Source organism: Chrysemys picta, chromosome 24, assembly GCF_011386835.1.
Source record: "Chrysemys picta bellii isolate R12L10 chromosome 24, ASM1138683v2, whole genome shotgun sequence".
In the NCBI taxonomy this organism is placed as follows: Eukaryota; Metazoa; Chordata; order Testudines; family Emydidae; genus Chrysemys; species Chrysemys picta.
Genome location: NC_088814.1, coordinates 4,158,516 through 4,175,327, shown reverse-complemented (window position 1 = coordinate 4,175,327; position 16,812 = coordinate 4,158,516). Strand labels below are relative to the sequence as shown.

Genomic DNA, 16,812 nt, shown 5'->3' with positions numbered 1-16,812 from the left:
AGCATAACTTGCACTTTTTTTCCAGCCCTATCAAATGCTGCATGTTACACCAGCTTTCTGTGCCTGGCTGCCCCTTCACACAGGGGTTATTCATGATAGGAGAGCCTTATGGCTGCTCTGTAGTCACGTTATGCCATCAGTGCAAGGCGGCTACAATGCAGCTGTGAATTCCCCTCCACGGGGAGGTCTCACCTACGCTACCTAGATCATGCTGAATTGCTCCCCTCTCTAGTCTCATCTTCCTTTTCTCTGCCCCACTCCTCCTCTCCTTGTGCCTCGAGCCATAGGATTGGGTAGCCAGGAATGTTAACTACATTCTCTTGGATATGACTTCATTTCACTAGGCCTTGGAGAGAAAGATCTCTCCGGGGCAGACATTTGGGGCAATGTGCCCGGAGAGCACTGCTACTGCTTTCCCTTTAGCCTTGGGCTAGCCTCTCCTACCCCAGTTGTTCACCCTATTCCCAGCTGCTGGTACCTTCTGTGGTGAGGCTGCCAATGAAAAGAGAGGAGGTAGTGACATCTTCATCAAATGACGTGAAGGGGCTGTTTGGGGACAGTGAGTAGTGGTCGCTCTCTGCCCAATCCTCACAGGTCCTCTCGTCTGACTGAAAAGACAAATGGAGAAAGGCTACTAGTCCCAGCAATCTTCCAGCAAGAGGACCTCTTTGTGCCTAAATCAACCCAGTCAGTAAACTCGGCACAAAGCAGTGACTTTGGGGGTGTCAGGAGGGGGGAAACCAACAAGAAGTATCACCAGAGCTGATCTTTCTGAGGCAAACAGATTCATTCACGCAGTTTAGAGATAATTATACTAGCTAGGATTAAAACTGCAAGGGCTAAACATCTTCATGCTTCAGGGTGGATAATAATCACGCTCCAGAGGATCAGGAAGAAATCTCCCCAATGGGATTGCACCTTGAGGTGCTTTATGGAGGCTTTTACACCTTTCTCTGAAGCATCCAGCATTGGCCAATGCCAGAGACAGGACACCAGATTAGAAGGACTAACTGGTGTCTTCCAGTATAGCAAGAAGGTGAGATACCAGATTACATGGGCCATTGATCATTCCTCTAAGGCAGGGAGGTGAGATACTGAACAAAATGGATCACTGTTTCTAGTGCAGCAGGGAAGGATGTTACCAGACTAGATGGACCATTGGTCTGTTCCAGAATGGCAGTCTTTATGTTCTTATGGACCATGCAGAGCTCATAATGAATCTTCATCTCTGGAGGGATGAGACATATGCCATTGTCTGAATCTCTTTTCCTTTGTTCTGTGTCATGCAACTCAACCCTTTCTCTGTCTCAGGAGCCAAATGGCTACAAACAGGTCTGAGAACCAATTGTCCTAGTGGGAATTCCAGAGGTAGCCAAATCTCTCACCATAAGAGAGAGAGGTAGAGTAACCTGTGAACCGAATCCACCTTTTCTGGGAAGCTGGGGGCCACTGACATCATACCACAGTCAGCCCAAGGGAAATAACCCTTCCCTCAATCTTACCTCTTGGCCACAGCCATGTGACAGCCACTCCTCACGGTATCGGTCAAACCCACTGGAGCATCTACGGAGAGAAGGGATGTTACTCAGTGATGGATGCATTCTCTTCTAGACACAGCTAGCAAAGGCAGCCAGGGTTCAAGCAATAATGGTCATGTGGCCACCTTATGTGGGTGGCATTGCTTATCTCACATGTATGGTGGTAATCCGTGTGAGAATCCCAGATGCTTTCACGACGGGCACCACGTATAGATAATTGGACAAATACAATCTGAAATGAGCCAACTGCAGATGACTGGAAAGATCAGATAGAAGGGGGTCCCCATGGACATTGGGATTCCAACACAGCTGTGCTGGAAGGACCCAAACTTTCCTCTTTGTGGAAGACAAAGAGAGGCAGAGAAGTAGGACTAGAGATATAGATATATACATAGTGAGTTTGAATTTCCATCCTCTGGACTCTGCCAGGGAAAGGCCATGAACTCCACAGTGTGTTTTTTCCAGCAACATCTGCACAGGAAAAGCAACATATAATAATAATAATAATAATACTATACAGCACCAAGAAAACACCAGTTTGAGAAATCTCTGCAAAACCAGAGGGAACTGAGCAGAACTCTGACCTTAGGAAGGTTTCAGGGGATCACCGAAGGGTGAATCAAGGGCTCAGCCAATACAAGGCACCCACCCAACTACAAGCAAGCTGAGCAGAAGGGGGCCTCTGGGGAATTCAGGTCCCACAGAGTTCCTAAGATCCACTGTGCTGAAATGTCGCTCCCGTGGAAATTAGGAGCTCAGCAAGAGCAAAGATTCAATCTGTCCTAGCCAAGGGACAGACGAAAAAGCAGCATGGTCTTGTGGTTAAAGCACCTAGACTAGGACTTAGGTGACACAGTTCAATTCCCGGATGTGCTACCAGCTTCCTATGTGATGGTGGGCAAGTCACAGCAGATGGGATCTTTCAAAGAGGATGAGTCCCTTTTGGAAGTCAGTGAGATAGTGGCCAACTAGCTTAGGTCCTCTCGACGATCCCACCCCTAAATCTTTCCATGCTTCAGCTTCCCCACATTTCTCCCAGCCTTTGACTGTCTTGTCTATTTAGATTGTAAGCTCTTAGCGGGCCAATATGCATGTATGGTCCTGGGGAGAAATGTGTCTCAACCAGGACTTCTAGGTGTTACTGTAATTCAAATAATAATAGCACAACCGAGCTTCAGTGAACTGGGGGTTGGAAGACCAGAGTTGCCTGCAACAATAATTAGAGATGGGCTGCAAAAGGATTGCCATGAGCATCAGTGTTTCAGACCAGCCAGGACCCCGACCTGATCTGCCTTAGTTTGGGTTTTGTTTTTACAACCAGCTTCACCCATCTCTCTCGCTGGTAATAACAGAAGATTTTCTCCTCTGAAACCACTGACTGGGTGATGGTCATTTCAGAAGAAAACCCCATGGCCATGGGTTATGCTTCAGCCTGAGCCCAGCGGGAGGCAATGAATTTAGGATTGATGCCTGCCTAGTATGCTAGCTTGAGGGAGGGGGTCAGGGCCATTCGCTGCCCCAGCTGTGTCACACAGGTTCGCTTGTGCCTGGAGATGGAGCTGTTGCACAAAAGGGAGAAAAGACAGGAGCATGAGCCCTGGAGGACTTTGATATAAAGCAGAGGCAAAAAGGAGGAACACAGCTTCCTGGGGAGTCCTATCCCAGTCAGCACCTCTCCGCCAGGGAGGCAGGACAGAGCCACCTCCTATCTAGGGCACTATTGGGAGTGGAGAAGAAGAGGGTGCCAGAGGGAATGCTGTCCCTGAGCAGCTGGGCATCTCCTTGAACATCACTACACGGAAGCAGTGGATCTGTGTTACTAGGTCCCCTCCCCTGCCAGCAGCTCAAAATACATCCTATTTCACTGAAACCTCATTAAACTGCTGTATGCTCCTTATCAGCATGCTGGCGAAAGGAGACGCCCTATTTAAATCCTGGGATGGCAGGCAGAGCCCAAAGTCACACACCCCCACCCCAGATGCTGGAGGATCCACGCTGACCACTCTGGAGACTGGAGTCCGCTATTTACCCTCAGGATGGGCACAGCGGTGACAGGCAGGTTCCCCCATCAACATGCCTCACTCCTGACCCAAGGGGACCCTTGGCCCACAACTGTAAGGACCAGAGGGGAGTTCAGCCTCCGTGACCCATTCACCCTCCACATGTCCCTCCATCTGAAACCTAAAGTTAGCCCTGGGAAGCTCCCCTCCTTCCCTCACTGCCTCTCTCTGCTGCGTGGAATCAAAGAAATGTAGGTCTGGAAGGAAATCTGAGAGGTCATCTAATCCAGCCCACTCCCCGTGCTGAGGCAGGATCAAGTATAGCCCATCCTTGGCAGGAGTTTGTCTAGCCTGTTCTTAAAAACAGGGCCAGGAAGACGGCAGCCCCTGTCCACAGAAGGCCGCCTGGGATGCAGAGCAGCAGGACCGGCAGGCAGAACTGCCTCATGCAGTAGAGCTGGGAGCTCTGCATTCACTCCTGGTCATGCCTGCTGAAGCTGCCAGCAAGGGGCCCTGTCAGTGGCAGTTACAGCGCTGGGGCGTTTTTTTGTGATGGGCAGCCCCCCCCTTTCTCCCCCAGGCTGAATTCCTTTCTCACACGTTGCTCTCAGCTAATCTATACTGGAGATGGGCTGGAGCCACAAAGTCCAGATGGAGAGCTGGGTGGGGTTGGATCCAGGGGTCCAGTTTGGCTCTGGATCCAGGTTAGGATTCCAAGCCCATCCCAGTTGCTTCGGGGTGTCAGATCCGTGGGGTTGCTTAGGCCCATGGCAGAGTTAGAGGCCAACAGTCCAGCACTGTGGAAGACGCTCTGGATTGGGACACCACTGAAAGGAGAAGGCGGACAGCAGAAAGAGACAATATTTGACTCCAGGCTGGTATCCTGCTAATGAAGAGCAAACAGGAAAAAAGTAGGGGCTGGCCTTTCAGTCAGCCCTCTCAGATTCCTCCACTGACCTCCTCCCCAGTCCGTAAATGGCATGTATTTTTTCTCAACTGAGCACTACCATGGCCAGATTTCCAGAAGTACCTAGAACCCATAAATCCAACTGAAACCAATGAGAGTTGCAGGCTCTCAGGACCTCTGTACTTTGTGCTAGATTCAGTTGCTCCTATCCACACTAGCAGGACAATTGTTTGCAATACTAGCTCATGGAAGGGGGGGAGAAAGAAGGGGGACTGCCCTAATGGACAACTCACATCAAATGGGGTAGTGTTTCCAGCATAGACACAGCCCAAGATTAATAGATATTCTGATCCGCTAGTCTGCCCTCCTGTATAAAACAGGCCAGAGAACCTCACCCAGTGAATCCTGCATTCAGCTCATAACTTCTGGTTGAGCAAGAGCAGACCTTTCAGAAAGATATCCAGTCTTGATTTAAAAACTTCAAGTGATGGGGAATCAACCAGGGTCCTAGGTAAGTCGTCTCAATGGTTAATTACAGCCACTGTCAAAAATATGCATCTTATTTCTAGTCTGAACTTGTCTAACTTCAGCTTCTGGCCATTGGCTCTCCTGCCTTTGTCTGCCAGATTAAAGAGGCCTCTACTATCAGAAATGTCAAATACTTGTAGACTGTGATTAAGTCATCTCTTACCCTTAAGATTTGGACCACATTAGCACCTTCCTAACAAGAGCCATGTACAAACTCTAAAAAGATGCTGACACTGTTACAGGTCTCAGTTTAGATTAGGCCCAAGGTTACAACTTTCTCTTCCAGCTGTGGAAGCGCGAGCACAACTAGGACCCAGAGAGGAAACCCATCTGAGCTACCTCTGCAGGACATGGCACCAGCTACAGTTGAAAGTCAGCTCCGAGGTCATGCACGCGTCACAGCTCTGATGCTGGAGACAGGCTGAAAGAAAAAGAAGAAATGCGCCAGCAACACACTATCATCAGGCGGATCGGTTACAAGGGAGGGGGTGTGGCCAAAGGAGACCGTTGACAGATGAGCCTTTGCGTTGACTTCAGGCTGCCATGAGCTTGGAAGTCAAGTCAGCATCTTCCTAGCAGGAATGGGATGATATTTCAGCAAGGGACTCCCACCCAACTTAGCCTGAGATAAAACCGATCCCAGGCCTATGCCGTTTCCTACTTAGACACAGAGCCAAGGAGGGAGGGAACACAAACCAATTAAACTTTGGTTGTTGAGAGAGTCATTCACTTGTCATCGTCTCTGGGAAGGATGGTTTAACAGCATCCATCTTCTATCAGAAGCTGGCAAAGCATCCCAGCCTTCCCTTTGGCTGCAGAGTTTTAACAAGGCCGCCCCTGGGAGGCCCATCCATCCAGCGCATCATGGCACAGTCCAGAGTTTAATCTTGGTTTAATACTTTACAGCACCAAGCACACATTTGGCTCTGCATTCATCCTATTCTGAGCCCCACATACCTCTCCCAGAGCACCTCCGTCCTAACTGCCAGCCCCACTGCTACTCCAGCCGTGGGCTCCCCAAACTCACAGCTCTGCCAAAGCCCCTCAATTCTGACCCACAGCTCCCCTGCTATCCCAGCCCTACACTCCTCTGACACCCCACAATTCTGGCCTCCAACCCCACCCCCGCACTCAGCTATTCCAGTCCTGGTCTTCTTCTTAACAGAGAACATGAACTTACACTGCAGTGGGGACAAGTGTCACAGCCCTGCCACACTCATTCCACTTGTGGCCTAAATAGGACTGAAACTCACATCTCCAGGAGGGAATCTAGTACTTTCCCATCAGCTCTCAACTCCCCCAGCTGCCAGGGGAAAACAGAGCAGCTAGTCTTAGGATTTTTTTTTTTTAAATAACAGAATCCTTATTTATGATCTGCTTTGCAGTAGCCCTGCCTGCTGTTAAGATGGTTATAAAATACCCAAGGGATGCTGTTTAAATGCATAACCTTGGCATACTCAGGACAGGTTTATTCTCTGCCTGGTATTTATGTACTGCATGACAACTCTTCCTGTGCGTGAGTGTCCTTGGTCCTTGCCTGCCAAATGAATCTATTTAACAGGATCGTTTGTGACTATCACAGGGGGAGGGCTGGTTATTTGTTTGAGGAGCGCTCTCCACCTTGCTTTGAAAGGATCTCGGGAACTAGACTGCAATGCTTAGAATCGTTATCTGCAAGGGCGGGGAAACCATATGGCATGGAAGAGGAGTTGCTTCATACACTAGCCTTTCTTTCCCTTCTCTCCAGAGCTGGCGTTCAAATACAGATTTGCATCACAGGCACACTGAATCCATGTCTACACTACAGCATAGTTGTGTCGGTCAGGGGTGTGAAGAGGTGGGATCCCTGACCAACACAGCCTTGCTTGCAAAGGCCCCTGATGTAGATGTAGTTATACTGGCAAAATTGAGCTTGTACCAGTTTAGCTTGCTAAGGAGGGAGCTGGAATAAGCTATACCAGCAAAAGCTGCATCCACACCAGGAGAGCAATAAGGGTGTATCGGCAAAACATTCCTACTGTAGACATGGCCCTAAGCTGCTGGGTCTCAGATCTTGTGGAGGTCTGTCCCAGTCATGCTACCAACACAAACTGGTGTGACTGGCCCGGTTGGAATGCGAATAGCAGGGGTGCTGCAAAATGAGATGGACTGGCATCAACAGTGCTGATGGGCTGGGGTCCCCAGCGATTGGAGTAGCAGGGGGTGTTGTGTCTGTTGTTCTCACTTCAGGACTGCAAAACTAGTCAGAGGGTGTGTTATTGGTGCCCCCAGATTTACCCCTTCACCCATTCCCACACCCCGGCAGCCTTGCTGCCATCCGCTCCCCATCTCTGCTACAAAGCAGCCCCAATGGTGCTACGCATTTGGGAATTGCTATGGGGTGGGACTGAATCCAGGCAGCAACTGCAGCTCCATAAACACAGAGGTCAGCAGGCATCAAATCCGGGATCTTCAACCCCAAAATATAGGCCTTGCCTGTAACCAAAAGAGTTGGCTAGCAGACATGCAGTAGACAGCGTATGACTCACTGGGCAGTGGGGTGAACTCCACAGCCGACACGCTAGTGACCTTGCTGGTGTCCAGCTCCACGCGGTGGTACTCATAGATCGTCCTGCGGCGAGACTCTGCAACAGCAAGGGGCCGCATCAGACGGACGCACAAGCCCCCACCTGCTCCCCGTTCCCCAACCCACATGGGCTTGGGTGCTGTGGGGTGGTGAAGGGACTCAAAGAACCTGGGCACATCCTGGGAATCGAGTCAGGGATGGGGAAGGGTCCCCGAACCCCTGGTGTGGGGAGTGGCTTTGTATGCAAATTCCTAGCTGAAATGCTAAGGTCGGCAGCTGAGCCCCAGGGCCATCACTGCAGGAGATAACAGTATGCAGATGCTGGGAGAGGAGTGGGGGAGAGAGGGATGCTGGGAGAGAGGGCAGAGGAGGAGTGCTGGTGGAGGGAGAAGGGGTGTCCTCCTCCTCCATGTTCTCTCTGCTTCACACTGGGAGGAGTTTGGAGCTGTCTGTCCTGTCTCCATCCTCCCCGACACCTACAAACTCCTGAAACCAACATGATCTGGTTCTGCATCGTTCTCAGGAAACCTGGGCACAACGACTCATGAGTCCAAGCCTCCTCCACACCCATATCTCCCCTTTGCAGGAGGCACCTGCTCCGGGCTCCCCAACCTCCTGTTTCCTATCCCAACACACTTCCAGTGCTGCTTGTCCCCTGCTCCCCTCACTCTGCCTTTTCGCCTCCCCTTGCCTCAGTCCAGCAGCCAGAGCAGGGGGATCCAGAACCCAGGACTCTTGGGTTCTCTCCCTGGCTCTGCCACTGACTGGCTGTGTGACCTCGGCCAAGTCACTTTACCTCTCTGGGCTTGTGGCTGACCCTCCCTTCAACTGTGTGCCTGGCTCAGATTCACTGTACGTACAGAGCTTGGAGACTCTTGGATGAGCAGGGCACAATGCTTCTCTTCCACCTCCTCCTTCCAGCTCCACACTGCCCCTCCCATCCCTGCTAGGTCCACACCAGCCTGGCGGCCTTGCAGGCAGGGGCATGATCCCAATGTGCAGTGTGAACCAAGCTGGGGGCAGGCAGGAGGCAGGAGAGGCATGATGCAGCCCTGTTGATGTTTTAAACGGGTAATAAATGAAGGCCAGATGGCCAGTTCCATAAATAAGCAACAGCAACCGCAGTGGGTGCAGCACAACCTTCCCAGGGACACAGGGAGAGTGTGGTCAAGTTTCTCATTACAAGAGAGAAAGATGAGAGAGAGGCTGAAACAGCCTTTTACACACACACACACACACACACACACACACACACACACACACACACAGCATTGACAGGTTCACACAACACATGACAACATGCATGCAACATGTATACTGCAACCACATGCAGCTAGCACAATAGGTACAGGCAACACACAGCACATGTGAAAACATGAATGCAACACAGACAGCACATGTGACAACATGCAGGCAACACAGACTGTGCAGTCAGCTCACATGCAATATGGCACATATAGCAGTGCAAAGCCAGTCGATTCTCTCTTGATCATATGAAGGAGGAAAGTTCTCCTCTTGCAGCAGCGAGGCCCTTGGGGTGCTAGCATCTGAGAGTCATGTGCTGTGGGCACAGGGCCAATGGGACTCCAATGGGTGAGTGATCAGCCCCACTCCACATCTTCCATCCTCCCCCATTTCTTGCCATCGAGTCAGCAAATGCAGCCCCACCAGCAGAGACTCACCGGGAACATCAGGGGAAGGGTTGAGGAGCATGAAGGCATCAGACAGGCCGGCTTTGACGGGGTGCTGCGTGTCACTGATCTCCAGGACTGACATGGGGATCTGCAACGGGGAGAGAGAAGGGACCATGAAAACTTGGGGTTCCCCCAGGCTGTGGGCTCAGGACGCGTCTCTCAAGGGGAAGCAGCAGAGTGAAGGGCAATGAAATGGCTTAGCGGATGCTCCATTGAGTCTTCTCCCCTCCTATTTCCCTTACATCCCAGAAGCAGTTTTGAGGCTGCCGTTTTAGACCAGCCTGGGCCATGCCTAGCCTGGGTTTGCCCGTGTGTGTTTGGAGGTGCCCTAGGCCCATCGGCCAGGCCTTCCAAGGCTCAGTCAACCCCCTTGGGAATAACAAGCATAGTCGGCCCAGGCACTGCATACAGGACATTAGGAGCGCATGTGACGGGCCGTCCTCTGGGTTAACAACAGCAGGGACTGAACTGGCAAACTCCTGAGCTAGGTGCATGAGTCTCTAGCGTCAGTGAAAGAGCCAGGCTCTGTGGGTGGAGATGTTCCAGACTCATAGTCAAGCCCGGGGTGGGGAGTCACATAACACACACTGACCAGTGGGTTATACGAACAGACCCCCTTTCTCACAGAGGTTTGCCCTAACCTGGCCCTGCTGTGGAGAAGGAAGACAGCCATTCTCCCTGCTATGCTTTCCCCCTCCCAGCATGTCCTTTGCTCCCTCCCGTGCCTCCCACTCCAATTCCAGCCCTCCCACTTCCCACTCTATTCCCAACCCCTCACCCCCTTAATCCTGCCCCATTCACTTCCCCAGCAGACCCCCTCATCCAGGGCCGGCTCCAGGGTTTTGGCCGCCCCAAGCAGCCAAAACAAAAACAAAAAAAAGCGCCGCGATCGCGATCTGCGGCGGCAATTCGGCGGGAGGTCCTTCGTTCCCAGGCGGAGTGAGGGACCGTCTGCCGAATTGCCGCCGAATACCTGGACGTGCCGCCCCTCTCTGGAGTGGCCGCCCCAAGCACCTGCTTGAGAAGCTGGTGCCTGGAGCCGGCCCTGCCTTCATCCTATCCCACGTGCGCCATCTCGCTTCTGCTTGGAGATGCGCCTGGGTTGGAGAGACCTTCCCTGTGCTCACTGAGCCCAGCATCACCTGAGGCAGGGCCGCCCAGAGGATTCAGGGGGCCAGAGGCAAAGCAATTTCGGGGGCCCCTTCCATAAAAAAAAGTTGCAATACTATAGTAACATGTATTTGGAAATGTAAAAAATAACCAGTGAAATACATTCAAAAATTAATTTTTAATAATTTGAAAATACACAAAATACATTATTTAAAAACATTAAATGCTTTAATGGTATGTATACATTTGCAATTACATAATGGGCTGTCGCTGGGTGATGGTTGGTGCCAATGGGCTGTCGCTGCCTGGGGGTGGCGCTACTGTTGCCCAGGGCTGGGTGGGGAGCTGTGCTCTGGGTCGGGGGTGCCCGGCTCACAGGGGCTAGGCTTGGAGCTGGGGATCAGGGCTGTGGGGGGATGGGGTCAGGGGTGCCCGTCTCAGAGGGGCTTACCGTGCTGCTTACCCCCGCCTCCCCCCTCTCCCAGAGCCTCAGCGAGCTGTGTCCAGGAGCTCCTGCTGCTCTGCCCGCCAGAGCTCGCAACCCCGCCTCCTTACCACGCAGCTCCGAGCGGGAGGACCTCAGGCCCTGCCAGGCCACACTGCTGCAGTGCTGTCCAGGGCCGCTCCTGGACGTGGTGCGCTGAGGCGCCAGGGGATGGGGGAAGGCGGAGGCGGGGGGGAGCCTCCGACATTCTCATGGGGGCCCCTGCAGGGCCTGGGGCAAATTGCCCCACTTGTCCCCCCCTCTGGGCGGCCCTGACCTGAGGATGCAGTGAGTGTTCTCAGCATGGGGGCAGCTAAGCCATTGGAATGAGAGGGCCAAGGACTCCTCCTTTGTCTTTCCTTGGTGGGGTTTAGGTTCTGTCTCCCACCCTCCCCGCCCCATCTGCCCACCGGTGTTACAGCACCTGCAATCACCATGCCCCAAGCAGCTGGTCCCACTCACCTCCTTGTACCCAAAGACGATTCTCCCTTCGCTGTGCAGAGCAGCCTGGAACGTGAAGCTGCCAATGTCCTCCTTCCCATGAAGATAGACCTTGTCCCACTGCACCACAAACACCGTCCCTGGGGGAGGGAGGAGACGACACAGTGGAGCAGAGAGCAGCAGGGGAGATTGCAGGGGTCAATTTAATTCCCTGTGCACATCTGCAACGACCATCCCATAGGCACTTGCAGAGCCGGTGTACTCGCTGTGACAACCTGGCTGCAGTCACATACATTACACCCCACACAGCGCAGCAGCTGCAACAGTCACACACACTCCCCATTTGCACACCAAAAAAACGCAGCCCACAGCCACAACCAAAGCTCACACAGCCTGAATCTGTTAACCGGCCACTTCATCTTGAATGGTCCCTTGAAATGCATGTTAACTACTTATGCTAAACAATCTGTTACACTTTGTATTTAGCAGTGACTGAGTATATTTCCCAGAGGGAAGAAGAGCTCTGCTTGGCTCAGAAGCTCTGCTCTCTCACTAACAGAAGCTAGTCCAATAAAAGATATTATCTTGTTCCACAACCACACCCACCAGCTCCAGCCACAGACCCTCACCTCTCCCCGCTGCCGGCAGTGCACCACACACATGCAAGCTCACTGTTGCACAACTGATTTGGCCACAGCCAAAAGTTCCTGGAACTCATGTGAGTCATTTGGGATGTGATGATCCAGTTTTTACTCCCTTATCTCAATGGTACGGAGGAGACGGCACTTTCTTTTGCCACATGAGACACTCCAGATCCTCCTCTCCTGAAGTCTGGAGCACGTGTTTTTCAGCAGACGCAGGATTGAGCTCCAAATAAACATCCTAAGCTGCACCCAGCGCTATCAGATATACCCGCTCTGCTGCTAATCCTCTGGGCCCGCACACAAGCAGAGACACACTCCCCCCATCACACACACAAGGATACGTGTCACACACATCGCACAGAGAGGGACACAGACAGATACATCCCATGGACAGACATGTCACTCAGAGGCACACAGGACACACAGAGACATAAATTCAGCACTTATGTGAATTCCCAAGTCAGGCCTGTTTCTGAGGTCCTCCATGCAGCACTGTTTGTGTACCCAGTTGAGATGCCAGACGCCAAAGCAGTACCAGGCCCTGAACGGTATGTTCTCAGCACCTTGCCCCCTGGACACTCCTGACTGCTGATTCAGCTGGTTCCTCTCCCCTGCCTTGCAAGGATGAGCACTGCCCAATGATCTCGGAATTCCTGGCGCAGGTGCCGAGAAGCAGCCAAGGTCCCCAGGGGGCTCTGTGCATTGTGTGTGGCAGCGGGGCTGTGCAAAGGGAAGTGGCTCACCGTTGTCGAAGTACTTGACGGTGGAGTTGCGGGAGTAGCTGGGGTTGAAGTTGGCCATCAGGGGTGCAATGTATTGGGTGGCCGTAAGCATGCGGTGAATGACATCCCCCATGAAGATGAAACCTGGAGCGACAGCAAGGGAAGGCAATTTATGTGCCCATCCCCTCACCCCCACCCCACTGCCCTAGGACACCCGCTACCAGCTTCTACCCCCATCCCCACTCTACTGCCCCAGGACACCCGTTACCAGCTTCTCCCCAACCCCTTTACCCCCGATGTCCCCCCACCACTGCCCTGGACTAGAGCTGGGCGTGAACTGAAGTACCCTGGACCTGGGCAGTTTGGATCCCAGGTTCTGGCTCATGTGTCATGATACCATTCAGCACTAATTAGAGAAGATGGACTTGACCTCAGAAGCCCCTGTGATGTGGGAGTGAGTCCATTCTACAGTGGGGTAAATTGAGGCACAGAGAGCAGAAGAGACTTGCCCAAGGCCATCCCACGCATCAGTGGCAAAGCTGGGATTAGGATGTGGGAGGGGAGGCTGGTTAGAGACACCCATGTCACCCCACTAGGCAACACTGCCTCTCCAGCTGATGCTGCCTGTCAGCACACCCAGGCAAGCCAAGTAAATGTGGCCTCACTCACCTCCTGTTGCTATGGTGATCTGCCGCAGGTGATGGCCATAGAAGGGGAAGTCGAAGGACAGGATGACTCTCTGTGGAAGACAGACAGGGACGACAGCATCAGCGTGGGAGCCACACTGGGAAGTGCCACGTCTGACCATGGGCGTCTGGGAGGGGCAGGTGGTGCTGCTCCCAGGGAGATGGGTTAAAGCGGGGGGGGGGGTGCCGGGGCAGACAGCACTGGAGGGCAGTGTACTTTCCTTCCAAGACACGCTGCACCCTGCCCGGGGTATCCATGCCCATCTGGCATAGACTCTGGGCACAGCCCTTGCTGGGAGGAGAAATGCCAGAAATGGATTCATCTGCCCATTCGGAATGGGCTCCGGGGGGGGCCCTGGGAGGTGGAGAAACACCTGAACTGGAGTCCAGTTGGAGCACAGGCTGCGCCCACCCACATCTCTCCTGATACCCCGACAGGCAAAGCTTGTCTCTAGCCTGTCTCTCCCATGCAGGCACAGGGAGCTGTGGGGCGATCACCACAGCTCCGGCCAAGGTGCTAGTGCCACAGGTCAGGAAATCCCTGAAAAGAGAGAAGCTGCTGAGGAAACATTCTTGGATCACTGGCATGGCACTGTGGCGGATGCCCGATGCAGGGATGGCAGCAGCTAAGCAGAGGGAGGGAGCTCACCGAGGCCTGCCTGTGCATGTTGGACAGGATCCCATGGACTTTCACTTGGCTCCTGTTGGCTTCTGCCACGTCGATCCAGAGCTCTTTGGTGCGTGCCTCTCCTGGCCCATAGAACCGCGACACATAGTAGCTATGGTTGTCTTCCTGCAGCCACAGAGCACGGAGAGATGGAGTTAGCGGGTGAGGATGACAAGGATTGTGTAGACAGGCCCCAAAGAACAAAATCTGCACCCAGATCTCGAACCAACAGGAGCTCTCAGTTGGATGCTGGGGCAAACCAGGCTAAGGCGATGTTTGGGTGTATAAACAGGGGAGTAGCGAGTAGTATCAAGGAGGGGATTTTACCTTTGAATACAGCACTGGTGAGACTGACCCTGGAAACCTGCATCCAGTTTTGGTGTCCACATTTTAAAAAGGATGTTACAAGACTGGAAGGGGGGTGGAAAAGAGCCATGCAAATGAGTTGAGAACCAGAGATGCCTCACGCTGAGAGACGTGAAAAGTTCAATTGGTTTAATTTAGCAGAAGGCAGATTGGGAGGTGACCTGCCTATGGCATATATGTACCTTCCTGGGGAGAAACTACCGGCTATTAAAAGGCTCTTTGATCTAGTGGAGCAAGGCTGAACAAGAACCGATGGCTGGAAGCTAAAGCCGGACAAATTCAAATTAGAAACAAGGCACAAATTTTTCACTGAGGGTGACTGACCATCGGAACAAACTCCCAAAGGAAGCAGTAGATTCTCCGTCTCTTGATGTCTTCAAATCAACACTAGATGCCTTTCTGGAAGATGCTTTAATCAAACACAAGTTATCGGGCTCAATACAGGGGGAACTGGGTGAAATTCTTCTAAGTCTGACCTGTGTTATGCAGGAGGTCAGACAAGATGATTTAATGGTTCCTTCTGACCTTAAAATCTATGAACCTCACTCTCCTCTCTCCAAAGCTCAGCTCCCCATATCTATTCCTCACCACAGTCCTGAGGTGTAGGTATTAATATCCCCTTGGTGAAGATAGGGAAACTGAGGCACACAGAAGCTGCAAGGGGGGAATTGGTGTGGGAAGTGGTATTAGGCCTTGGGCGTTTCTGGCTCCCAGTTCCCTGCACAGTGCACTCTTATTATTGATAATAGCATCAGGCAGGCAGCACTGAAGAGGATAACCAAGCATTGTTATTCATCAGACTGTAATTAGAGAGGGCCTTTTATCCAAGGTTCTCAGATAATGAACTAAACTTCATAGCACCGTTGGGAAGTAGATATTGATATAGCCATTTTACAAATGGGGAAACTGAGTCCCAACAGGTTCAGTGTAGTAGCCGTGTTAGTCTGTATCCGCAAAAAGAAGAACAGGAGTACTTGTGGCACCTTAGAGACTAACACATTTATTAGAGCATAAGCTTTCGTGGACTACAGCCCACTTCCACGAAAGCTTATGCTCTAATAAATGTGTTAGTCTCTAAGGTGCCACAAGTACTCCTGTTCTTCTTTTAACAGGTTCAGTGACATGCTCCAGGTCACACACCATCTCAGTGGCAGAACCCAGAAGTGCTGGCACCTATTCCTTCTGCTCCACACTCCATCCAAGAGCTGGGAACAGAACTCCCTGCTCTAATCACTAGTCCCTCAATGGAATCTTTCATCTCTAGACAGCTGATAAACCTGAGAGGCCTGGGGCATGCTGGAGCTCTGCCTAGAAACCTGATGTGCAAGTCCGACCCGTCTAAAACTGCTGATCATGAATACATCAAACGAAGCACACCCCTGCTGGGCTCAGTGCTTGTAGTTTTGTGGCCCCTGAAGCAACATCAGTTACCCGGAAACCTGGCTGCAGCAGGACAATTGCCCACCCCTAAAAATGATGGCACCAAAAGGCAGCGTTTTCTGGAGTGGAACGCTGCAATCATTTAGCAGCCCACAGCATGTACTGGGAGTCCGGACTCCTGGCTTCTGTGGCCAGCTTGGTAAAGCTATGCAACCCTTGGGGGAGCCTTTGATGCAGAACAGCTGGAATAATCTTCCCCCACAGGTGGTGTAATTAATCAGTTGCTCGGCACATGAACCTTGCTGACCCAAGGTCCAGTTGGAAGAAGCCTCTTGTCAGGGAGGCTGCTTCACGCTCTGTGAAACCAGAGGTGTCTTAATTTCAACTGGGAAGATGCCACTCCCCCACTCTGAGGCCATGCCAAGGGCCTCACTGATACCAGGGCATGATGGCTGGCAATGAACTAACATTTCCCCTTTGCAGTTGCTCCTCCTCCCCTCCTAGATTCCTCTTTCCCCTGTCACTCCTCCCAGCTACTTCCCCTCCCTAACGGCTCAGATGTCAGCAGCCCTGTCTCTGCCACCAAGTCTGGTCTGATATTCCCCGACAGCGCTGCTCATTGGGGACCCTACTACAGTCTTGCCCCAGCAGCTGCTGATTCCGGGGCCCATGCTTTTCTCCCCACTGTGCCATCTTTTGTGCCTGGGAATAGCCGGGCTATTAGGACAGTCTCCTCTGGGGGCAACGTAGCATCCCCTAGCAGCGACTAGCACAGGAAAGAACATGCACAAAGGCCTGGGTATCTGAGTTCCCCCGCATGACCCCTCTGGCCGGGGCCAGGTGCAGCCTGGAGTCTGGATCCCTTCATCTGGTCTGGGTTGGAGCTTAGGACAAGGCGAGCTGGCTTAAGGCTGCAGCACTTTGCTATTCCCCCCGCACTGCTCTGCTATCCCACATTACTCCTGCTATCCCAGTCCTGGGCTCTCTACAGCCCCTGTGTACTGAGTCACTTTGCTACACTCACGCCTGGGGCGCTGGCGCTGTACTGAACACCTCACTCTGCAGTGCAGCCCCCCACT

General features: G+C 52.4%; 1 protein-coding gene across 1 annotated transcript in view; it reads right to left on the bottom strand.

Annotated features, from left to right (window-relative positions):
* Nucleotides 1-16,812, bottom strand: part of PLXDC1 (plexin domain containing 1) — a 54,104-nt gene that overhangs the window by 13,821 nt on the left and 23,471 nt on the right. The window contains exons 3-11 of the mRNA XM_005301832.5: nt 13,970-14,113; nt 13,304-13,373; nt 12,656-12,778; nt 11,290-11,408; nt 9,222-9,321; nt 7,502-7,597; nt 5,313-5,394; nt 1,503-1,563; nt 479-608 (exon numbers count right to left, since the gene is read on the bottom strand). Coding sequence (XP_005301889.1) covers nt 479-608; nt 1,503-1,563; nt 5,313-5,394; nt 7,502-7,597; nt 9,222-9,321; nt 11,290-11,408; nt 12,656-12,778; nt 13,304-13,373; nt 13,970-14,113 — 925 coding nt within the window. The remainder of the gene's footprint in view (nt 1-478; nt 609-1,502; nt 1,564-5,312; nt 5,395-7,501; nt 7,598-9,221; nt 9,322-11,289; nt 11,409-12,655; nt 12,779-13,303; nt 13,374-13,969; nt 14,114-16,812) is intronic.